The 23,962-nt window shown below is 49.7% G+C and overlaps 1 protein-coding gene across 1 annotated transcript; it reads left to right on the top strand.

Annotated features, from left to right (window-relative positions):
- The first annotated feature begins 9,214 nt into the window (after positions 1 to 9,214).
- On the top strand, positions 9,215 to 17,022 carry LOC119249702 (zinc finger protein 39-like). The gene is made up of 5 exons (XM_054697529.1): positions 9,215 to 9,309; positions 11,423 to 11,580; positions 14,327 to 14,453; positions 14,678 to 14,773; positions 16,898 to 17,022. The coding sequence occupies exons 2-5, from the start codon at positions 11,566 to 11,568 to the stop codon at positions 17,020 to 17,022; spliced, it is 363 nt and encodes a 120-aa protein (XP_054553504.1). The 5' UTR covers positions 9,215 to 9,309; positions 11,423 to 11,565.
- The last annotated feature ends 6,940 nt before the right edge of the window (positions 17,023 to 23,962 follow it).

Raw genomic sequence — 23,962 nt, 5'->3', positions numbered from 1 at the left:
TTCCTGCTCACTCCGGGAGGGCCTCCGCGCGTCTCCCCGCAAGCCTAGGTCGTTTCCAGGCAAGCCTAGGTCGCAGGCGCGGGGACCTGGGCAGCTGCGATCCAATCCGCGCAATCCGCGCCGCTTTCCCCGCGCAATCCGCTCCGCGTCTGTTTTTCCGGCGCGCCGCTTCCGCGCAGGCTTACGGGCGGCCGGGCTGTGTGCTGGTGCTGGTCTCCTCCTGGGCGGGGCTCTCTGCAATGGCGCCTGGAGCTCACCTCCGCGGCGGATCCTGCGGGGGTTCTCCCCAGCTCCCGTTCACAGGGTGTGGTGGCTGCAATAGTTCCTTTCCACTCACAGTCCCGCTTGCTGCGTCCTTTGTTCTTGTTGGCAGTTTTAGTTTGTCGTTTTCCTCCCTCTGCGGGTCGGAGAGTGCCGCCTCTGTGGGCGGGGGAGGGGAGCAGGGTTCTGCGCTTCCCTGCCTTCTGGTCCTCTTTATGGCAACTTTCTTCTTCGGGCAGTTTGCTGGTGTCGTCCGTTTATCTTCCGTGTCACAGTTCTCACTGGACCTTCCGCTTTTCCTCCCTATTAACTTTTTTTTAATGGGAGATCTTACTCGCAGCGTCTCCTCGCCGCCATGTTGCTCCGCCCCCATGCTTGCCTATTCTTGAAGGCTTATCTTGTCAGCCATGTTTCCCTCCATTTGTTCATTTTCATGGATTATTCTTTCAGACATGTATTCATTTCTTTCAACATACTCATTGTCACGTTCTAGACATATGTATTTTTTTTAGGTATAGGGATAGCAACAATAGTCAAAGCAGTGTTTTCTGCAGCTTATATTCTGTGGAAAGAAAAAATTAAAGAAAGGTAATAGATAAATAAGAGTCACATTTCAGTAGGATGAGGGCCGAAAAATGGCATGTGTATTTTACACACATTCTTTCAAAAGAAGGTGTGCAGATGACAGTGGATTTTTCTGACGTGTTTACATTGAAGACATTCAGTTGGAGATGACAGTCAACCCACTTTGACGCTTCATCTATAGAGAGACATACAATCTGGTATTGCTTTTCTCCACGAAGTTAGTAAATCACTAGGCGTGATTAGAGGAGGTTACCAAGGGAGTTCTGAGAACATGAATGAAAGGTTCCCAGGAAACCTTGTCTACTTTTACAAATTGTGGATGCACAGAGGCCCAGCACATGGTTTAGCGTGAAGAGGAGTGTGACGGGGGTGGCGGTGGACAGGTGTGTGTCCGTGGACAGGTGTGTGTCCCAAAGCGAGTGCAGCCACCAGCTTAGGTCAAGCAGTACCTGGCAGCCTCTCGGTTATGCCTACAGGAGAGTAGGCAGATATATTGACCAAGCATGTCTAGAATTTTTTTTCTTCTATATTTGTGGCAACATGACTTGACATTAAAAGATATTTTAAGGGCCTCCCCGGTGGCGCAGCGTTGAGTGCTGGGTTGCAGCGCAGTGGTTGAGCGCTGGGTTGCGAAGCTGCCCGCAGCCTCTGCAGCACCGGTTCGATCCCCGGCTGCTCCCCGGCCACCGGAGGAGGGTCCCACTTGGCACGCAGACCTCTCCTGCCGCCCGCTGCTCCCCTCAGCAGTGTGCTTCGGTCCTTCTGCCTGCTCTACTCCCAGCTCTGGCTCTGGTGAATTCTCTCACCCTCCCGCGCTTCTGACTGTATCCAGTGCTTGTATAAGATAAATAAATCTTTAAAAAAAAAAAAAAGATATTTTAATGGGGCCTCTCCTGGTGGCGCAGTGGGTTGAGCACTGCACTGTGAAGCTGTTCATAGCCTCTGCAGCACCAGTTCGATCCCAGCTGGCTGGCAAGGATCCCACATGGCATGGCAGACCTCACCTTTTCGCCCACTGCTCCCCTCAGCAGTGTATTTCGTCAGTCTGCCTGTTCTGTTCCCTGTTCTGTCTCTGGTGAATCCTTTCACCCTCCCGCACATCTGGCCTGTACCCCGGTTCTTGAATAAATAAATCTTTAAAAAAAAAAAGATATTTTAATGTAATTTGTTGTGTTAGCTAGGGGAAACAGGTACTTCTTTGCCTAGCATAAAACCAGTGACCAATGTTGATGGTAGTTAAAATCTTGTGTGATTATAGAAAGTAAATTCAACCTTACCATAGCATTCAGAGGAAATGCTTAGATATTGATCATGGATGTGGTAATTTACATTCATTGTAGATCTCCAGACTATGGATAACCCAGAGGAGACTAACCTGAAAATTCAGGGCAGACATTTGCGACAAGGTAGAGTCACCAACAACAAAATATCACCAAATGAAAGGATTGACCTGAGGAAAACATTGAATTTAAGCACAATCCATAGATCGGAGATGGTTAGAGATGGTGGAGCTCCTTCAGGAATGGTGTCTGAAGATGTTAGTGTATGTAAGAATGATCTTCACCGTGGCAAGCCTGGAAGCGTGCATGCTGGAAAGACTTTGCAGGGTTGGAGTGTAACCAGGGAATCTTTCCAGCGGCCCAAGCCTCCCGGTCTTCCTCAGATGGTTCCAGTTCTGCAGCAGCCTCTAAAATTTTATGGACAAGAAAGTACCGTCCCTAAGAGGGCTCTTACAGGAGAGGCCACCTATAAACAAGGCGAAGGTGGGGAAGCCCGAGAGAAGTCGGCTGTCACTGTCAGAGAGACAGGTTACACGAGTGAGCATCGCTACAGATGTAAGAAATGGTGGGAAATCGTTATTAAGAAACCAACACAACTGATTCTTCGTAGACACACAGAGCACAAACACCCCCCACCTTGTCAAAGTAGGAACATCTTTCACAAGAAATTACACCTCATTCAGCAGCAGCGTCCTCAGATAGGAGAGGCAAATATTAAAGACAGTAAATACGGTAAGTCTTCTGTCCTCAACAAACATCAGAACATAGAAGCAGGTGAGGAACCTTACGAATACGCAAAAACATGTGAAAATTCAACCGTCAGCCGGCGTCAGAGACATTTCACAAAAGAGAAACCCTATAAATGTAAAGAAATCAGCAAAAATTTTTGCTGGAAGTCACCCCTCAGTACACATGAGAGACTCCTCACGGGGAACATATCCTATGAATGTGAGGATTGTAGGAAGTGCTTTTCAAAGAAAGCATACCTCATGAAACACTGTCTGACACACAAACGACTGAGACCCTATCAGTGTAAAGAATGTGGAAAATCTTTCTGCCGCAGGTCGTACCTCCCTAAGCACCACAGATTGCACACAGGTGAGAAACCATTTGAATGTCAAGAATGTAGGAAATCTTTCACCTGGAAATCAAGCCTCACTCTACATCAGAGAATTCACACAGGAGAGAGACCCTATGAATGTAAAGAGTGTAAGAAAACGTTCTACCGGAAGTCAAACCTCAGAACACATCAGAGAGGTCACACAGGAGAGAGATCATTTGAATGTAAAGATTGTGAAAAATCTTTCTATTGGCAGTCAAACCTTACAGCACATCGGAGAATTCACACTGGAGAAAGACCCTATAAATGTAAAGAATGTGGTAAAGCTTTCAAGCAGAAATCAGAAGTTATTAAACACCATACAACCCATATAGGAGACCAACCCTTTGAATGTAAGGAATGTAGAAAATCTTTCACCCGGAAATCGGACTTTACTAAACATCACAGAATTCACACAAGAGAGAAACCCCTATGAATGTAGAGACAATAGTAAGACTTTACCAGAAATCAAGTCTGATTCAGCATCACAACATTCACACAGGTTAGAAACCCTATGAATAGGAGGAATATGGACAACCTTTCAACCACAAACCAAATCTCACTCAGATCGGCAAGTTCACAGTGGGTAGGAGGGTGTGAATGAGATGAATGTAGAACTTGATAACTGCAAGGAAATCACTGCACTTCAGAGCGCTCACTCAGAACGGGAACCCTAAGAATGTGAAGAATATAGGAAAGCTTTCTTGGAGTCTGCTCTCCCCACCCATGAGAGAGGTCCTGAAGCTAAAGGACCCCTTGGACTTTCCTCAGAATCCATAAGGTGAAGAGGGCAGTGTATTTAAGACGGTACAGGTTGACCAGAGAGCAACTTCTGCACTTTATCCAAAAGTCTCCATGTGTTCTTTGCCTTAGTGCAGATACACATGTGCTCCCTTAAGAGCCTGTGTGTATTTGTGTGATCTGTTTACAACCCAAGCAGTGCACTGTGGGCAGTTTATGAAAGTGTGACATGCTTCTATGAGAAGTTCCTGAGCCTGTTGTAGAAAATGCCCACAGAAAAGAACATGTGTCACTTTTTTTTCAAGTTAGATAATGGAAAAATTAACACAGGGAACAATGTAACACACATCGCATGCCTTTGCAAACTGAAAAGTAAAAGCTTGAAAATAACCACTAAGGTGTCTAATTGCTCAACAAATCTTCCACCTTTCTAATGATCTTTAATGTCAGAGTTTTCAAAGAGAATTGTTGAGTGGTCTGAAGAAATAATTTAAAGATTACTTCACTATAGCACAGTGGTTCCCCACACGGGCTATTTTGTCACCAGAGGACATTGTGCAACCAATCACATAAAATTTTGCCTTTTTCTCTTGTTCAGAATTATAGAAATTTCTCGGGCATGGAAAAATAGACTACTTTCTGAGGGAAATGTTTGGGTAGCACACTGCAAAGTGTGTGGGAGGGAACATGCTAGTTTGCCATCTTTGGGGGTGAGAATGAGACTACTCTGATCACCCAGTTCACATGACTCTCCCATGCCAGTCAAATCCCAAAGTCTCTGAAAGCTATTGTCTCAAAATCTAGGGCGTTGGGCCTCCCTGGTGGCGCAGAGGTAAGTCTCAGCGCTGTCAAGCTTTATCTCCAGCCGCTGCAGCACGAGTTCCATCCCGGCCAGGGAGCCTCACACACAGCACAGCAGACCTGTCTCCCTGCTGCTCCCCTCAGCAGTGCATTTCAGTAGATCTGCCTGTTCTGTTCCCCACTCTGTCTCTGGGGAATCCTCTCACCCCCCCACACATACACCTCTGGCCTATACCCCAGCTCTTGTATGCGTAAGTAAATAAAAGTAAAATCTTTAAAACAAAAACAGGGCCTCATCTCTATGGCCTGTGTACAGATCCTGTGCTGGCTTGATGGTTGACCAGCCGGCAAAAGCTGAGTGTTGTCAACTCTCTCAAGGTTTTTGCCACCGAGGGGGTCAGAGAGGGCTCTTACACACGAGTGTTCGTGCCCTGTTCTGCTCCCCAACTGTGATGTGGCTCTTGCATTGGTCTATACACTGGCCCTCAAATTGGACCAAACTATAGTGCCCTCATCTTTGGTTGTCACACTGGAAGGGGACTGGTGAGGACCCAACACCTTGGTCCTCGTTGGAAGTTCTGGAGTTCTGTAATGCCAGGATTGAATAAGGAGTTAACCACGAGGTGTGTTTTCAGAACCCCTGGGCTGGAGGGAGGGTGTCAGGCCTGCATCCCTTACAGGAGGCCCAGAACAGTGTGTCACTCATTGAAATGAGCAGACCAGACACTCGGGGTGGGGAAGCTGTTATGGGGAGTCCTGTGTGGACTCCCCGAGGCAGGAGGCACTGTGGCCATGGCTGCACCCCATCTCAGGCCAGCCCCCCTCCTGCTGCCTGTGGGCGTGAGCAGGATCCTGAGCACTTCCAGATCTTTCTTGGAGCTGACACGAGTGGGAAAGGGAGAGGGGAGGGGAGAAGGGACCAGGAGGCAGGCTGGGGAAAGGGGTAGAGGGTTGTGCACACTCCTCAGCCGACTTCCCCTGGGCGTTGGGAGAGGGGCCCCGTGCCCACCTCTGCCTCTTGTGCTGCGCTGCTTCAGGAGTGCCTGTGCCTCCCTGCCTCTCTCTGCCAGCGGCCTGAGGGGCCATCAGCTCTGGACTCCAAACCAGACTCTCGGTCCCCCAAAGCGCTGCCTCCTGATTGGGGAAGTAGCCCCGCAGCGATGGTCCAAAAGGTCGTTCTGAGGCCTCCAGCCTCAGCTGAGCCAGCTGCTCCATTAACTGTTCCTGCTCTCACCCATCCACACCCAGGTCCTTGGTGACAGGCTTCCCCTCAGCTGCCTCTTGATTCTTCTCTCCCCTGGCTTGTTAGTTCAGGGAGTTCCCCCCTTGCTCCCAGCACACGCTGTGCTTCCGGGAAGGGGCCAAACAGCCATCAGCATGGTGTCCCCAGGTAGAGCTGCATGTTGCTTCTACCTGTTTGAAGCAACAGATAGGTTTGTTCTAGCCTCTGACGGGCCCCTGGGACAAAAAAAGGGGGAGAATGAGACCAAAGAGCCACTTCCAATGAGACTTGCTTTTGTGGCTCTGTGGCACTTTTAAGGGACTAATTTCCAATGGAATTTGAAGGACCTATTGGGCCTGGCACTTGACTTGCGGTTCTCTCTTAGGGGATTGTGTGGGTGCACAACCAGCAAAGGCAAGAGATTTTGAACCTGCAGGTTGAGTTGCGTTGCCCCAGTCCCATTTGAACATGTGGACTGAATCATGGATGGGAAGCTGTGTCCAAGCAAATACCCCCACTGCATGACCACGGAGCACCCTGAAAGGCAGTGTTAGACCCTGACTAAGGATCATCTCAGTCTCCTGTAGGGAGAAGGCAGCCCACAGTGCAGCTGGAATGTGACTTACCTGAGCCCGCCTGGCATAGGCCAGGACAGGCTGGCACTGCCCTTCTCCCCACCTCGTGAACTTCCCCTTTAAATGTCTCCTCCTAGCTCCCTTGGGAGACCCAGGTTATATTTTCCTTCCCCAAACTGGCCCTCTCATGCATGAGTCTCTAAGAAAACCTTGCCTGGCTCAACTACACCTTGTACTCCAGGAAATTCATTTCCTGGAGGGCAAGAGACCCTCTTTTAGGTTTGAGGCCTTATGACAGTTGTCTGCATGGTAGTGTCACAAGCAACCAAGTGCCAGGCCCAGCTGGGGCAGTTAGTGAAGTGATGCTCCCCAAATCTAAGGCTTTCCAGCTCCCCAGGGTTTGCGGTGAGGGGTCACTCATGTTTTGTACCCTGAAGAGTGAAATGGGTGCCTGGGTCAATGGCAGTACTGACAGTGACTCCAAGGGGACAAGGACGGGGTGCGTCTGGCTGGGACAGGCCTTCCCTGCACACAGCACTTCTGCCAATCTGCCCCTATGCACTTACAGGATGCATTCCGCACCGTCACCCCTGCACACAGCACAGCTTCTCATCAGGGAACCCCGAACAGCAGCAGCAGGGCGGCCCTGGGCCCATGCTGGTGGCGGTCCCAGGTCTTGTCAGGTCCCAGCCTCCCTAGCAGCCTCCTTGACAGGATGGGGGCCACCTCTGCCCACTGAGTCACCAGGCCAGCAGGTGGCCATGCCCAAAGGGCTGGGGCAGTTTCTCCGGGAGGCTGGGCTGAGTTGTGGTCAGGACCTGCTACTGTCTCCACAGCCAGAAAACAAGGGTCCCATCATCAAGGGGTGGAAATGTGGGTGACACTACTCCCTGTCCCATGGGCCTGCTGGGAAAGTGGGAGAATGTAAGAGCAGCTCAGTCTCGGGCCTTTTAGGAGACGGGGTGACTACTGCCATCACAACAGCCAGCCCCAGGCAGTCGCAGGAGGTTCTGAGAATTAATGCAGCCCCGCGCCCAGTGCCCCGCCAGCCTGAGCTGGCAGCAGCTTCTAGTCCCAAAGTCCAGGTCGGGTCCCCAGCCCCAGGCTCCCCATCCCCTTCCCTCCAGAGAGGGCCATGAGGGGGTTGCTCCCAAACAAGCTTCTGATCCACAACACAGCTCGCCACCTTGTTCCCATGGCTCTCGGTGCCAACTCAGCTTGCCCCCGAGGGTCATTCCTGCCAGCCTGGCCCCAGGCCGCCGTGCCCAACACATCTCTCCATTCCTCCCCATGGGAGCTGGGCTCTCCCTGGAGGGACTCGGGAGCACAGGTTGGCCATCTCCGCGGGCCGCCCTCGATCCTTCAAGGGCAGAGAGCTGTGTGGTCAGGTCTGACTTAGACCGGGCCTAGAGGACGTCTGTCCACTCGCCCCTGCACGCCTTTAGCTCCCCGCCCACAGCTGCAGCGGGGAGGGAAGGAGCCCACGGGCCTCCTTTCCAAACAAGTTTTACTTTCCTTTTCCAAGCTCTCTTCTCATCAGAGTCAAATTCCTGGGGGGACCCACCCACACCTCAGGACTCAGAACTTCCCAGCCTCACAAACAGTAAACAAAAACATCCTCAAAGGCTGCCCACTCGGGAGTGAGCCCGTGTGACCCCAGCTCTGGCTTCTGCAATCCGGGCATGGTGCCGGCCAAGAGCCCCGATGCCAGGAGAAAACGGCGCTTGCAGTCGTGGCCTCGTCGTCCTGGGAGGCAGCCTCACTCATGGGGTTTGCTGGAGGGACTGATGCGGCCGAGAGTCAGGGCCCCCCTGTGCTCTGCAGCTCCCCACGCAGCGGCTGTGATTTTGAAACAGGGGTGGTAGGGGCAGGAGGATGGGATTCCAGGGTAGGCCAGAACGGCCACCCACCTGCCCAGGCGCTAAGAGAAGAGACCCCCAAAAGGCCAAAAATCAGAACCGATGGCTATAGCAATACAGTGCCACACAGCAGGGCTCTATGGGCCACAGCCGATCACAGGACAGTGCCCGACAGAGTACGGGGCACTGTGGGTTCTCACCCATGCTCAACTGCAAGAGCCCTTGGGCTCAGGGAACACCACCCATGGGGTTTATTTTACAAACAAGGTCAACAAATTGCTGACTGTAGCCACAAGTGGTGGCTACCTCACCCAGATAGTGCCCACCAGAAGTACAAGCAGAGTTTGTACTGTCTCCAGGAGTGCCGGGCAGCGCTGGCCAGTTGTGATGGTCACGAGCGGCTCCCCTGAGGCGGTGTGGCAGACACCAAGTGTTAATAACTCTGAGACACCAGGCCCAGGTCCTTTGGTGCTCCTTCCAGGCGGTGTTAGACACAGGACCGGGGCTCAGCCTCTCACAAAGGGTGGGCTTCTCTGCCTTCCTCCTTGGGAGTCTGCTGCTGGATGCTTCTTCTTTCAGCTTCTGGTCCTTCTTCTTTCTCCAAATGCCAGGAACAGTCTTCCCCTTTCCTGGGAACAGACTGTCTTGGGCGCCTCAACCCTGGCTTATATCCTCTTTCAAGGTGCCACGCTCACAAGTCTGATTGGACCCTTTTCCAATCCTGTGGCTGATTGGACCATTTAGCACCAATCAGCTCATAGCTCGTACCTGATTGGTCCAATCCATGATCCTGGAAGTAAAGGGTGGTTGCTGGGTGCTGAGGAGCAACTGCCACAACTGACACATGAGCAGTGCAGGCTGCCACCTCTGAGGCTGCTGGGTGCTGGTAACAATTTTACAGAAGTTTATACAAGACCTGGTTTCGGGTGATACTGGGCTCTGGATGGAGGTCCTTCCCTCTCCTGTAGCATCAGTGTAGCTATTAGGGAACCTGAAGGGCGGTGCCTCGGGGAGGGTTCCAGTATCCTGCACCCAGTGCCCTGACCTACGACCAGCCTTCAGAGATACAGCAGAAGGGCCCAGAAAGGAGGCTTCTTTTTTTTAAAGATTTTTATTTATTTATGCATGCAGGAACTGGGGTGCAGGGCCTCTCTGGTGGCACAAGGGTTAAGCACAGCACTGTGAAGCTGTCCGCAGCCTCTGCAGCACAAGTTCGATCCCTAACAGCCCAGAGAGCTACCCACATGGCCCAGCAGACCTATCCTGTCTCCTCGCTGCTCCCCTCAGCAGTGTATTTCAGTGGATCTGCCTGTTCTGCTCCCAACTCTTCTCTAGTGAATCCTCTCACCGCCCCCCAGCACCTTTGGCCTGCACCCCAGTTCTTGTATGCATAAATCAATATTTAAATAATAATAATAATAATAAAGAGACAGGAGAGGTCTGCTGCACCATGTGGGTCAGCTCCCTGGCCGGGGATCGAACTCAGACCGTAGCAGTAAGAGCACTGAGATTCAACCCTTAAGCCACCAGAGAGGCCCATGACTTTCTTTTTAAAATTTTACCTTCCATAATTCCCACTTCTTATTGAGATCTGTCCCTGGAGAGCATTGAGAGAGGCGTATATTTATATACACGATTAAGAGTCCCATGCACTGGGGTGTCAGAGGTTGTAACATCCAAATTTGAAGAGATACAGGAACACTGGGCAGTAACTTTAGTTTAAGGCCATGTTTAAGCATGAGGGACAGCCCTGGAAATGGGGTGTTAGGCAGTATCCTCTAAGTGAATGTTCAAAAGGTGGCCTCACAATGAATATTCAGTCAACAATTACTTGTTTGTTTCAAAGATTTTTGCAGAGAAAGTTCAGGAAAGCACCTGGTTAATTTGATGTTGTGTATTTATTGAGGGAAACAGGTGTGTAGTTAGAATTGAGCCCCTGTATTTAGAGCTTATCCTCTGGGATCTGGAAGCTTTAGCAGTGCCACAAACCTGGAAAGTCTGTCCTTTGGCAGTTGATGATTTGCTCAGAAACGACTTCTTGTTGCTGAAACAGCTTCTTCCCAGGGCCAGGCCAGCTGAGCCTGACTCTCCTTGTGCCCCTCAGTGGAGACCTGGAGAGGGGCGCAGCTTCATTGGTGACTTTAGTTTACAAGGGATTAGGTAGAAAAACTAAACATTCCATCCTTGTTCACCAGGGTATATTTTGAAAAATTATGTTCAAGTGAAACGGTATTTTTAAAATTTTTATTTTAAAATCTGGCGCAGGGACTCCCTGATGGCCTAAGGGTTGAGTCTCAGCACTACCAGGCTATCACAGCTACAGCCTGAGTTCAATCCCCAGCCAGGGAGCTGACCCACAGGGTGCAGCAGACCTCTTCTGTCTCCCAGCTGCTCCCCTCAGCAGTGTATCTCAGTGGATCCACCTGTTCTGCTCCCCACTCTGTCTCTGGTCAATCCTTTCACTTCCCTCCCCCTGTACCCCTGGCCTGTACCCCAGTTCTACAGAGAAATAAATCTTTTTTTTAAATCTGGTTCAATTTTATGATCTTCAAATTATGGAGACCCATAATTTTGTGTTCCCATTCAGGTCCTTCCCATGAATTTTTTTAAAGATGAAACACACTAGTAACAAGTATCAGAATAAAACAATAATTGTCTGAGTGATGAAGACTGCAAATGCCCATAGATGAAGATCAGATGGGAATTTTTTTAAGATTTATTTATTTATGCTTACAAGAGCCAGGGTGCAGGCCAGAGGTGCAGGGGGTGAGAGGATTCACCAGAGACAGAGTGGGGAGCAGAACAGGTAGATCTACTGAAATACACTGCTGAGGGGAGCAGCAGGGAGACAGGAGAGGTCTGCTGCACCCTGTGGGTCAGCTCCCTGGCCGAAGATTTAAAGACCTGATGATAAATACACATATGATGCAATTTTTCTATAAAATGAAGCGAGAAACATAGTGTGTTATACTAAATATCTTTAAATTTTAAATTGTTAGCCTCAAGTGTTGGTGTTAGCCTCAGCAAGAGTGTACAGCGTTTTGGTGGAAGACTATCAGGAACACGAGTCTGCTTAAGACTCCATTCTTTTCTCCCAGCTCTGCTTCCAGTGTTCTCCACGTGTTCCCAAGAAGATCACAAAATGAATGAATCTCTGGTGAGTCACTTATTTTTCTCAGCTCGTTTCATATTGAGCTTTATCGAGGGCTCGTAAGCTGAAATGAGCAAAAGAAAAAGGAAAACGTGCACTTCATGAAATCAATATACGCAGGAGGAAGGAGACCAGTGGATGCAGGCAGGTCATCCAACCTTAGGGCCCCCAGGCTTAGGGCATGTTGTGTCTGGTCGCCCTGAAACCATGACCAAGAGAGAAGCACATGGTTCCCTGATCAGAATGGACCCTTACAACGTAGCAGCCTGCATTTTCCTGGGACACGGACACTCGCGGGCACAGAGGTACCAGAGTATGCAGGCTACAGAGATGATGATGGTGACCATGTCCTGTTACCCATGTGGAACAAAACACTTCCTGCCTGTAGCAGTGATTATGGTTTGCCCCAGAAAGCACACCTGATGAAGTTTGTCTGTGGGGGCTAAACTGTGTGGTGCAGACGACACTTGGAAGGCCCTGCTTGAGGCCACAGGCAATGTCTGAGGACCGAGGTGACTGCAGGGCCTGCAGTGACTCTCCGGAGACTCTACTCCTCTGTGTGTTTAGCTTGCTCAGCAGATGGTCCAGTGTTGTCTTTTTGACAGATGTTTCTACAGCTGTTTTCTCTTTCACTGCTCCATGTATCTAGATTCATTTCTTTTTTTTTTAAAGATTTATGCATACAAGAACTGTGGTGCAAGCCAGAGGTTGTGGGGGTTGAGGATTCATCAGACGTAGAGTGGGGAGCAGAACAGGAAGATCTACTGAAAGACAGTGAGGGGAGCAGCGGGGAGACAGGAGAGGTCTGCTGCGCCATGTGGGTCTGCTCCCTGGCTGGAGATCACTTCATAGTGCTGACACTTAACCCCTGCCCCACCAGGGAGGCCTAGATTCATTTATCAAGCTCACTAATACTGTAATCTTCATCCACAGACTGTTGTCTAGGCTTTGCCTGCCTGGAATCTTCTGGCATTTTTTAACTATTATCCATGACCTCCTAGGAGTTTTTCTCTGTCACTTTCTCTCTTAGGTTCTCTGACAACATCTTGGCTGCTTCCCTGATTTCTGTGTCTTCTGCTCATGACTTGGTACAGCCCAGTGTTTGGTCTGGACATGCTGACACTCTGCTGTTCTGGTCTGATCTGTCACATATTCCACCTGCTTTTGGCTTCCTCCCAGCTTTCCAGCTCAGGTCCCCTCCCTGTTGCCTGCTTCTCTGTAGCTGTGCAGAGGGCACCTGAGGCTCAACAGACCCCATCCTCCTCCTTCCCTGGCCTATGGTGTGCCCTGGATTTTTGCTGGCTCCACCTCTCTTCAGGATTCCTCTCCTCTCCTACATGTTGCGCTTTCCTTGTTAGGCCTCTGACGTTCTCTGCTGGCTGCGTGGTGCTCACAACCAAACGCAACCTCTTCTGTTCCATTTCCAGTCGTCACTCAGGCAGAGCTGAGGGAGTGTTGCTCAGTGCTGAGGCTCCATCGCTCTCCAGCCATCCAGAGCCTCTGGCAGAGGGGACGCCTGGAAACCAGGGGAGGAAGCATTGGGAGCCCTCCCAGGATGAGGAGGAGAAGCACTGGGGAGGGACACAGGGAGCAGAGCTTGCCTCAGGGTATTCTTGGTGCTGGCTGCCCCCAGCGCCTGCTTCCCCGAAATGTCTCATGTGCCCCAGGGAGGCTGCCCTGTGATGACACATTCCTCCCTGTGTCACACATCCCTGGTGACTCTGTGTGACCTTCTGCCTCTGTGAACTTGTCTCCTCTAAACAGCTCCTGGTCTAGAAACACTCGATCTGCTCTTGTCTCTGTGGAGGCCTTGCTTCCTGGCACCAGCTGCAGGGTCCTGCCACCTCATGACTTTTGTCAAGATTTGTGTCTCTTGTAGCTTCAGTTTGTTCTGGCACAACATGCTCATTTTTCTTCAAGCACTGGGTGGCCTCCTCCAGCTCTGGCCTCAGATCCTGGGAGTTCACTGAGCTGGGCCAAATGTAGTCATGTAGCTCCCTCTTTTATTTCCTTTCATTGTTTACACCCTATGGCTTAGGAAATGGATCTTGCTACCTCTACGGCGGACATAAATGTATTTCCCATAGCAGGATTCAGAAAGCGGGCTGAGTGCATGCATACTGTTCACATATAAGTAATTCGAAATGAGGTGATCACTAAGATGGATTATTGTTACAATTAGTTCATATTTCCAAATGAAGAACAGCTTTAATGTGTTTATCTCTCCTCATGGCCCAGAATCATTCCTTACATAGCGCTCTTGTCAGTTGCATGTTCATGAACCTATCTTGTATGTCATCGCATCTAAATTCTGCTGCAGAATCCTCAGGAGCACAGTGGCCCCAAGTGAGCTCAGCTGTGCAACGCGGGGAGGTGCAAATGCAGGTCACTAGTGCTGGGGGTTCTCACTAGATCACTCTCCACTGTTTCCATAAATCCTCACACTCATTTTTCCAGATATTTGTTGGGGCTTATTTATCAGGCCCCTTGACGACCAAAATTTTATTCATGCTTTTGTTCTTAGAGTGAAGTTCATTTCCACATTTGTAAGTCAAACCGTGTGACATTATTTTTATGGACTAATGACTTAACACACAGGTAGGGGGTTTCTGGTGATCTGTCTCCCCATGGAGAGTGCAGAGCGTGATGTGTCCAATATAAGAGAAAACAGGTACAAAAGAATGAGTTCCCAGGCCTCTAGGTGTTCAGACAAAACAATGTTACCTTGAGTGAGGAGATGGTGCCATTACAGGGGATGGTGACCTTTGAGGACGTGACTGTGAACATCACCTGGGAGGAGTGGCAGGACCTGGACGACGCTCAGAGGACCCTCTACAGGGACGTGATGCTGGAGACCTACGGGAGCCTGGTGTTCCTGGGTGAGTGAAGGTGTCCAGTAACAGTCTAATGAAATCAGTTTTCTTCACTGACACATGAACAGCTATGAATGTAATGAAACAGAATTTAGATTTGAGATTTCAGAACAATGAGATATGAGTGCCCCCTTCTCTAATAAATGCTTAAATTGTCCCTTCATTACACAAAAGTGAAAGCGCTGGTAGTTCTTCCAGGACTGTGACATAAAGCATGTATTTCTCATCAGCAGGGCATTGTGTTATGAAGCCTGAGCTGATGATCAGAATGCAGCAAGGAGCAGAGCCGTGGACTGGGGAAGGACCCCCAGATCGGACCCTGTCAGGTCAGTGGGCTCATTCTAGGGAGGAAGACCTGGGAGAGCCTGCCTGAGCCCTTATCGTCCCTGGCCCTCCCAGGTATGCCCCTTGGAGAGTTAGTATGCACGTTCCTTACTCTGGGTGCAAAAATCGCTCCCCCACATCCACTCTCCACTTTTTATAAATAGCCATAAATCTTCTTAGACCACCAATATTCAGTCCCCGTGTCCTACGTTGGCACTTCATTTTGGTCTGACCTTTCCTGACACCTTAGTTTCCCTTCTCTCCTTTTTCATGGGGGTTTTTCTTTCAGGCATTTACTCACATAGTTGTTTATACTTGCAGCATTTTCACTGGGAGGTTTTAGAGGCAGGAGTATTTTGCAATTGTTGGGCAAACAACAATATTCACTTTAAATTCTATTTTCTGCACCTGAAATACTCTTGACTAATAGAAAAATATGAATTACACATATTAACTCGTGAAATAAGAGTCATAAAGTTTTTTTTTTTTTTTTTTTTTATAGAGGCATGCTTTATTTATTTGTTTGCTGGTTTGTTTGTTTGTTTTTGTTTATACATGCACTGGGTACAGTCAGAAGTGCGGGAGGGTGAGAGAATTCACCAGAGCCAGAGCGGGGAGCAGAGCAGGCAGAAGGACCGAAGTACACTGCTGAGGGGAGCAGCGGGCGGCAGGAGAGGTCTGCGCGCCATGTGGGACCCTCCTCTGGTGGCCGGGGAGCAGCCGGGGATCGAACCGGCGCCGCAGAGGCCGCGCGCAGCTTCGCAACCCAGCGCTCAACCGCTGCGCCACCGGGGAGGCCCAAGAGTCATAAAGTTTTTAACTAAGCTGACAGAGATAATGATGGGACATTATTTTCAGAATGGGCTCAGATGGCATTTTTACACAGCTTCAGCATTTACACTGAAGACTTTTATTTAGAGATGGCAATTTTCAATGTGACATTTCGTAGACAAGTGTATGTCCCCTCTGGAGTGCAGGGTAGACATCACGACCATAGTTGGACGTTAGGAGATGGTTAAATCAAAAGTAGAAATATAGAGGCAGTTGCCCCTGGAGTTACTAAGGACAGAAATGACAAGGTTCAGGGCAAACCACATGACCCGCACTAGCAGTTGTGCACCTGGGTGTGTCCTTGCACACTGATCACCCTGCGAAGGGGTGGGTGTGACACAGGAAAGGAAGGGACATTGTGGGTCCAAAACCCACATGGCCAAGTGTTTTAGGGCTCAGACTTTGGGAGTGGAGTTTCAAGTTAGTATTTTCACTCTCTCTTGTGGAAATCTCTTTTTAAAGCTTAGGTGAGAAACATGTCTAGACTTTGGTTTCAGTGTAATTAGGAGACTGATGCATGTCTAACATGCAAAGAGAAAATCTTCAAATGCTGTGAATTCTCAACTTGAATATTTTTTCCAAGAAGTGGAGTGAGTGCACCAGGACTTTGGCTGTAACGGAGATCTGGAATAAGTTGTTTTTCCCAGCCTGTGTTGCAGAATGTCCATCTTTACACCACAGGAAAGGGATGTACAAAGGAAAAATTGATCACAGTAGGTTCGGAGAAGCCAGTGAGGTAGGGTTTACAAATTCTAGAGAGCTGTCTTTGTCTACTGTGGAGAAGCTTCTGTCTTTGGGGAAAACCCCACTACATTTAGGCCATCCCTAGGGAGAAGCAAACATCAAACAAATATACAGCAAAAGTATCCCTGAGGTTTATTCCTACTTAAGTGCAGACACTTGATCCTCCAACAACCCTAGTAAGTAGCTGGTACAGGTAAATCTCGCCACCCTAACAGCTGGATCACAGGGAAACCAGCTCAGGAAACAACTATGGGAAGGATGCCGAGGAGTAGAACTGGGTTAACCACTGGTTGGTGAAAACCTCTTACTAGAGATCTACAGTTACAGAGGAGGTGACTCCACTGACCAAGTGTATGAAGAATTTTGTTTTTGCTTTTGTCTTTTGGGTACACTTGCTTGACATTATAATATACTTTAATAATACCTGTGGGTAAATGTGCCTTCATGTATAGCATAAAACTTTAATGTGTAGCATAAAGCCAATGGTGATTATTGATTTCTCTTCAACTGTTGGAATTCTGTTATCTGAATTAAGTTCTTCACTTCTGCAGTAACTACCACAAGAAATGCGTCAGTGTTGTTCAAGGCGTGCTTATCTTCCTCTCATTGTAGGAGCCCAGATGAGGCCGCACCCCCTTGTGACTCCCCAGGACATTCAGGGCAAACATTGGTGTAACTTTGTTTTTACCAGCCACAAAACAGCAACAAGCGAAAGAATCAACTGGAGAAAACCATTGAGTTTAAGCTCAACCCATTCTTTGGAAAGAAATCATCGAAATTATTCAGGAAGGATGCCTGAGGACAGCAATGGTATGTGTGAGATTGTATTTCCCCTTGGTGAACCTGGTGAGGAGCCTGATGGAGACACAGCAGGGGACTGTCACCTCTGTGGGCAACTGGCCCACTGTCCTGATCATCCTAATGGTCAACAAATGATTCAAACATTTCAGCAGCCTCCTGAACTCTGTGGGCAAGAGAAAGCCTTGAACAAGGGGTCAGCAGTCTTTGCACGTAACACAGCTGTTTTGGGAGGAGCTCCCCATAAAAATAATGAATATAGGAAATCCTTTAAGAACCTTGCTTTTACTGTCACTGAGACAACTCACACTGGAGAGTCCAAATACCGATGTGACAAAGGGTGTGAAATCATTGAAAAACCAACACAATTACTTCCTGATCGTGATGTTGACGGTGAACACAGTATATTTAATCAAAATGGGGATATTTTCAGTAGGGAATTGCACATTACTCAGAATCAGAGGACTGGGGTAGAGAAAAAGTTTGAAGATACTATATGTAGAAAAAGTCCCTGCAAAATATCTGTCCTCACTAAACATCAGAGCATAGAAATAGGGGCAAAATCTTCTGAGTGTTTGAAAACCTGTAAGAAATCAGTACTCAGTAGACATGAAAGAACTCTCACAGGAGAGAAACCCTATGAATGTACGGAATGTGGAAAAGCTTTCTCCAAGAAATCATCACTCACTACACATCAGAGAATTCACACAGGCGAGAAACCCTATGTATGCGAAACGTGCAGGAAGTCTTTCTCCCAGAAGTCACACCTCTCTCGACATCAAAGAATTCACACAGGAGAAAAACCCTATGAATGTGAACAATGTAGGGAATCTTTTAGAACTAAGGTTTGTCTGATTAAGCATCAGGAAATTCACAGAGGAGAAAAATCCTATAAATGTAAGGAATGTGGGAAATCTTTCTACCAGAAATCAGCACTGACTAATCATCACAGCATACACACTGGAGAGACATCTCAACAGCAAAGAATTCACACAGGAGAAAAACCCTATGAATGTGAACAATGTAAGAAGTCTTTTGGAAATAAGTGTTCTCTCACCAATCATCAGAGAATTCATACAGGAGAGAAACCCTATGAATGTAAAGAATGTGGGAAATCTTTCTGCTGGCTATCAAATTTCTCTCTTCATCAGAGAAGTCACACCGGAGAGAGACCCTACCAATGTAAAGAATGTAGAAAATCTTTCTCCCAGAAAACACACCTCTCTCAACATAAGGCAACTCACACAGGTGAAAAACCCTATGCATGTGAAACATGCTCGAAGTCTTTCTCCCAGAAGTCACACCTCTCTCGACATCGAAGAATTCACACAGGAGTGAAACCCTATGAATGTGAAGAGTGTAAGAAATCTTTCTACCAGAAGTCAAACCTCACTGCACACCAGCGAACTCACACAGGAGAGAAACCCCATGAAAATAAGGATTGTAGGAAATCTTTCAAGCACAAGTGATATCTCACTGACCTTCAGAGGTCACCCGGGATAGAAACTGGATGATTCCCCAGCGACTGGTATGCAATTGTCATTGTGGTAGCAGTGGTGGCCTAGGGTAGAAAAGTTCAGTATTTGAGTAATGCTCTTTCTTTTTTCTTTAAAAAAGAAACTAGCTGTATGAAAGTAAAGAATAGGGAAAATATTTCTCGTGGAAGTCATTGCTTACTGCACAACAGAGATCTTACACAGGGTGTAACGTTATTTGGGAGATACTAACAATACATTATAGAAGTCCCTATTTTTTATATACTACAGCTGTGTAGATCTAACCCTTTATCTTGCACGGTGTCCTGTAATTTCACTACAGGTCATGTGAACACATATATTGAACATCACATTCAAGGAAGGTCACAAACAATCTTTGTTCCAGTTTTTTTATGCCCTATTCTCCTGAAATGCAAATGATTCCCAGTTGTGTCCTGAAATCCACAGGGTGAAATAGGAACCTTGACTTGTTTGTAGGTTTTGATTAGCTCAAGTCTCCCCCAGTGCACACCACACAAAGACATGTGTGAGAAATGTCTTCTCCTGAGCCCTTCCCTGTGTGAACTACATGGGCAGTGCATTGAGGGGAGTGAATTATAGGTGGGTTACTCTATGTGTGATTTTCCATGAGCAGTTGCCAATCTTGTATATTAGATTCCCTGAGGAAAGAATGTGTATTAATATCTTTCACATTCAACTTAATTGTTAAAATCAAAAAATTAAGGAAGAAACCAAATCAAAGGCAGGATGCCTGTTCTGGCAGAGGTAGGAGAGGGAATGCTGAATGTAGAGTCCAGTCTTAGAAATGTCTTTAACGTGTCCCACTGTTCACAACTTCCAACTTTTTAAATCACTTTGGAATTCCGATTGATGTGGCTGAAGATTTCCAGAAGGAAATGTTAACTATTTCAAAGAAAAAAATGTTTAATTACTTACGTTGAGTCATTCTCTAGTGGGCTTATTTTGCATCCAGGAGGACATTTTGCCATCCTAAGCAGTGGAGAAATAGAACCTTCTCTTCCTGGAAATCTTGCAGTGGTACATTAAAGTATACATGGGACGGGCTGTATCTGTGTGATTGGAAGATGCGGAATGACGCCGTCTCTCTGGTCACAGAGTCCACAGTCCTTCCACACGCACGCCAGCCTCCAATAAGTCCCAGAAGATCCCATATTGAGCTGTTGTCTCAAAAATCTAGGATGTTGGGCCTCCCCTCGTGGCACAGCGGTTGAGCGCTGGGTTGCGAGGCTGCCCGCAGCCTCTGCAGTGCCAGTTCGATCCCTGGCCACCGGCGCGGGTCCCACAAAAAAAAAAAAATCTAGGATGTCTATGTCTGTCTGAGCTTAGGCCTGTGACTCCTCATCAAGAATCTCCATGTGTCCTGCCTGAGGTTTCGCCTGGCCAGTGTCCCACTGTCGTGTTCTTCCATGGAACACTGCTCTCGGGGAGTCTGGGGGGTCCGCTCCACCCCACCGTGTCACCATCCTACCTGGGTGTGGGAGCCTTTCAGCAGAAGGCACCCTGGATGGAATTCACTGCACTGTCACCCAGGGCACAGACTAGACCCCCATCGTCCCCCTTGGCATCTTAGTGGGTTTGAGACTTGCCTTGGAGGCTCACAATCATCCTAGGAGATGGACTCCCAGCACTGAGGGCTTCTGATGTGTTCCTGGAACAAGGGGCTCAGTTACGTGCTAGGTCCATGAGAGTACAGTCTGCACACGGCCTCTAGTGCCAGTCCTTTCTGTCCACTAGTCAGTGGGGACTATGGACGTGGAATTGACTGGTGACGATCCAGCACCTTGGTTCTTGTTATAATTTCTGTGGCTTCTTGGAGGTTAGGCTGCAGTAACTGAGATAAATCACAACGTGGGTTCTTAGAACCCCTGGGCCTCTCAGGAGCGGGTCTTGGGCCTGCAGCCTTCTGCCTGGGGTCCCAGACCAGTGTGTTGGGTCAGAAGAGCAGACCAGGGCCTCCCTGGTGGTGCAGCGGGTTGAGTGCCGTGCTGTGAAGCTGTCCGCAGCCTCTGCAGCGCAGGTTTGATTTCCGGCTGGCCAGGGAGAAATCCACATGGCGCAGCAGACTTCTCCTGTCTCCCCTGCTGCTCACCTCAGCAGCGTGTTTTGTTCTGTCTGCCTGTTCTGCTCCCCACTCTATCTCTGGTGAATTCTCTCATCCTCATGTGCCTCTGTCTGTACCCAGTTCTTGTAGTGTCTGGTGCTCTCAATGTAAATTCGTTCAAGTAAAATGAATAATAAATAAATTTTTAAAAAAAAAAAAAAAGAGCAGACGAGAAGCTGAGGTTAGGGAAGCGGCTGCTGAGCTGAGTCCAGGTACACACCGCAGACGGTAGTACATCCCCTTGCAGGTGCTGCAGGTCTTGCTTCCAACCACTGCACCCCCACAGGGTTGACTCATGTGTGTCACATGTGTTAAAATATCCTTATTACCCAAACCCATGGAATGAGCCCCAGGGCCTGTGAGCCCTCTCCTTACCTTGAGGAGGACCGCGGCTTGCTCGGTGGCCAGCTCTGGTCTTTCCCGACTCAGGGGCCTGGCACTGTCCTGAGGCACCAGTGTCCATACCTCACCCTACCCAGCCCTCAGGGCCTAGTCCTGGCCCACTCCCAAACCAGGCAGCTGCCTTGGCCTTGGCAGTGCCCTCTGTGGAAATACACTTTCCTGAAGAATGTCCTGTGAGCACTTCAGGAAGCCTCCTTGTCCCCTACCCCACCCCCCCATCCCAGCCCCCAACTCCTTCCAGGAGAGGACTCCGTTACCCCCCAGCCTCTCTGATTCCAGAACTCACAGGTTTTCCTACCTCCCCTTGCCTCTGGCAGACTGTGGACTTTGGCAGTGACCTGGACATTCCCAGCTCGTCCCTGGAGCTGAGTAGGTTGACAGGAAAAGTGTGAGGTAATAAGGTGAGATGAGACCAGAGACAGAGGGTGGGGTGGGGGTGTGCACAGACTCCCCAGCTGCCTTTCCTTGGGGCCTGTAGGCAGGGACTCCTTACCGCTTCTGCCTCTTGGGCTGCAACTGCTCCTGGGCCTGGACTTCCAGTTACCCTCTAGGAGATCCCTAAGGGAACATCAGCCCTGGGCGTCCTCCTCATCCTCCCCCAGACCCCCACATCTGAGAAACCTGACTCCTTTGCTAAAAAAAACCTCTTCCGTGCTGCCCGGGGAAGAGATTTTTTTTTCCTCCCACCATGCCTCTGCCTGTCTGGCCGGGCAGGAGGTTTTGTGTTCAAATTCCTGGAGGTGGCCACCAGCACCGGGAATAAAGCGTCCTTCCGCGACCCGGCGCCGGCCCCGAGCGAGGCCTGACGGCGTCTTCCGGGTTCCTGTGCGCACGCGCGGCCTGTCCCCTCCAGCTGCGCCATCAGCCGGCGCCGCCTCGCGTCTCCGCGGCTCCGACTCGGAATCGTCGGCGCCCTGAGGTGCTTGTGGGGCGCTGGGAGGGAGCAGTTCCGGGGCGCTGAGAACTGGAGCGGGAGTCGGGGGGAAGCTGGGTCGCCTGAGTGCGGGCGTAGCGGTGTCGGGCGGCGGGTTCCGGCGCTCGGGACGCCGCTGGGGAGCGGGCAGAAGGCCCCGCGGGCGTCGGGGGGGGGGCCTGCGTGCAGGGGTGTGGTCGGCTCCGGCGCGGGTCAGGGAGGTGGTGAGGCTGTGGGGGCCGCGGGGGCGCGGGCGGCGCTGGCTGCGCGGTCGGTGCCCGCCTCCGCAGGACGTGGCGCCGTGGGCCGCGAGGTGCAGGTCGCGGCTCTGGGCCCCCCCCTGCGGGGAGGCACCTGGGCGGGGACCAGCCCGTGTGACCCCAGCTCTGGCATCCGCAACCCGGGCGCGGTGCCAGCCGAGAGCCCCGACGCCAGGAGGAAACGGCGCTCGCCGTCGTGGCCTCGTCTTGATGGGAGGCAGCCTCACTCGTGGGGTTTGCTGGAGGGACTGATGCGGCCGAGAGTCGGGGCCCCCCTGCACCGGGTAGCTCCCCCCGCAGTCATTTGCGACCTTTTCCAGGGGCCGAGCTTTAGGGGGCTGTGGGGTCTGGAGGGTGTTCCTTTCCCTTGGCATCGGGGTAGCTGTAAGGGAGCCTGTGCCCCAGGGAGGCAACCCTGTGATGATACATTCCTCCCTGTGTCACATGGCCCTGGCGACTCCATGCGACCTTCTGCCTCTGTGAACTTGCCTCCTCTAAACAGCTCCTGGTCTAGAAACATTTGCTCTGCTCTTGTCTCTGTGGTGGCCTTGCTTCCTGGCACCGGGTCGGCAGGGTCCTGCCCACTCGCAACATTTGTCAAGATTTGTGTCCCTTGTAGCTTCATGCTGTTCCCTCACCAAATGCTAGTGTTCCTTCATGCATTGGCTTCCTGGCCGCCTGGGGCGCCTTGGGCTTCAGCTACGGACTCCACCTCCAGTTCCCACCTCAGTTCCTGAGCCAGGCCATGGTCAGGTCCTATTTTAATTCTGGGTTTGGTCTCCTCAGGACCCACCTCACTTTTCTTCCCTGCTGCCTGGTAATGCAGGCATTCCATTCCCATGCCCACAGCCTGCCAGGTCTGTTCCTTTCTCGTGTGTGACTCTTTTGGTGCTTTAGATTTGCTTTTTATGACTTACCAGCCATTTGTGTTACCTCCTGGTAGAAATGTCTGTTTTAGCTGAATATACTCGCTCCCACAGGACTGTAATTTTCATGCACCTGGTGTGTGCTGTGAGGGCATCTTTAGGCTCTAGCTACTGAAAAGCACTTACTGAAAAACTACTGGTCCACCAAATGTATCTCCTTTATCATAGAGGAAATATGTTTATTCTTTATAACTCCCTCCCCCAAGGATCCTTTTCTCTCGCCTGTAACAGTGTGTCATCTCTCTGTTTCCTTTTGTTGTTTGTATGCTGTGGTTTAGGAATTGCTCCCTCTGGGGTGGACATAAGAATCGTCCCTAGCAGGATGAGAGAGCCTGCTGCGTTTATGCATACTGTTCATTTTTTTTTTAAGATTTATTTATTTATTTATACAAGCACTGGGTACAGTCAGAAGCGCGGGAGGGTGAGAGAATTCACCAGAGCCAGAGTGGGGAGCAGAGCACACTGTTCATGTATAAGTAATTCGAGACACGGTGATCACTAAGGTGGCTTATCATTACAATTAGATCATATTTCTAAAGGAAGAACAGCTTTAATGTGTTTGTCTCTCCTCACCACCCAGAATCACTCTCCACATAGCAACCACACAGGGACATAGGGTTCCTGTCAGTTGCATTTTAATGAACCTGTCTTGTGTGTCATGGCATCTAAATTCTGCTGCAGCCTCATCCTCAGGAGCAC

This window comes from Talpa occidentalis, unplaced genomic scaffold (assembly GCF_014898055.3).
Source record: "Talpa occidentalis isolate TD23 unplaced genomic scaffold, MPIMG_talOcc4v2.1 talOcc4.17, whole genome shotgun sequence".
NCBI classification, from domain to species: Eukaryota; Metazoa; Chordata; class Mammalia; order Eulipotyphla; family Talpidae; genus Talpa; species Talpa occidentalis.
The sequence above is the reverse complement of the archived record's forward strand: the minus strand, read 5'-3'. Positions and strand labels throughout refer to the sequence as shown.

Excerpts from the sequence above, each read along its gene's own strand:
- LOC119249702 (XM_054697529.1), top strand. Across the intron at positions 14,454-14,677 it reads CGGGAGCCTGGTGTTCCTGG|CAGGGCATTGTGTTATGAAG; the intron begins GTGAGTGAAGGT and ends ATTTCTCATCAG. Across the intron at positions 14,774-16,897 it reads CCCAGATCGGACCCTGTCAG|TAACTACCACAAGAAATGCG; the intron begins GTCAGTGGGCTC and ends TCACTTCTGCAG.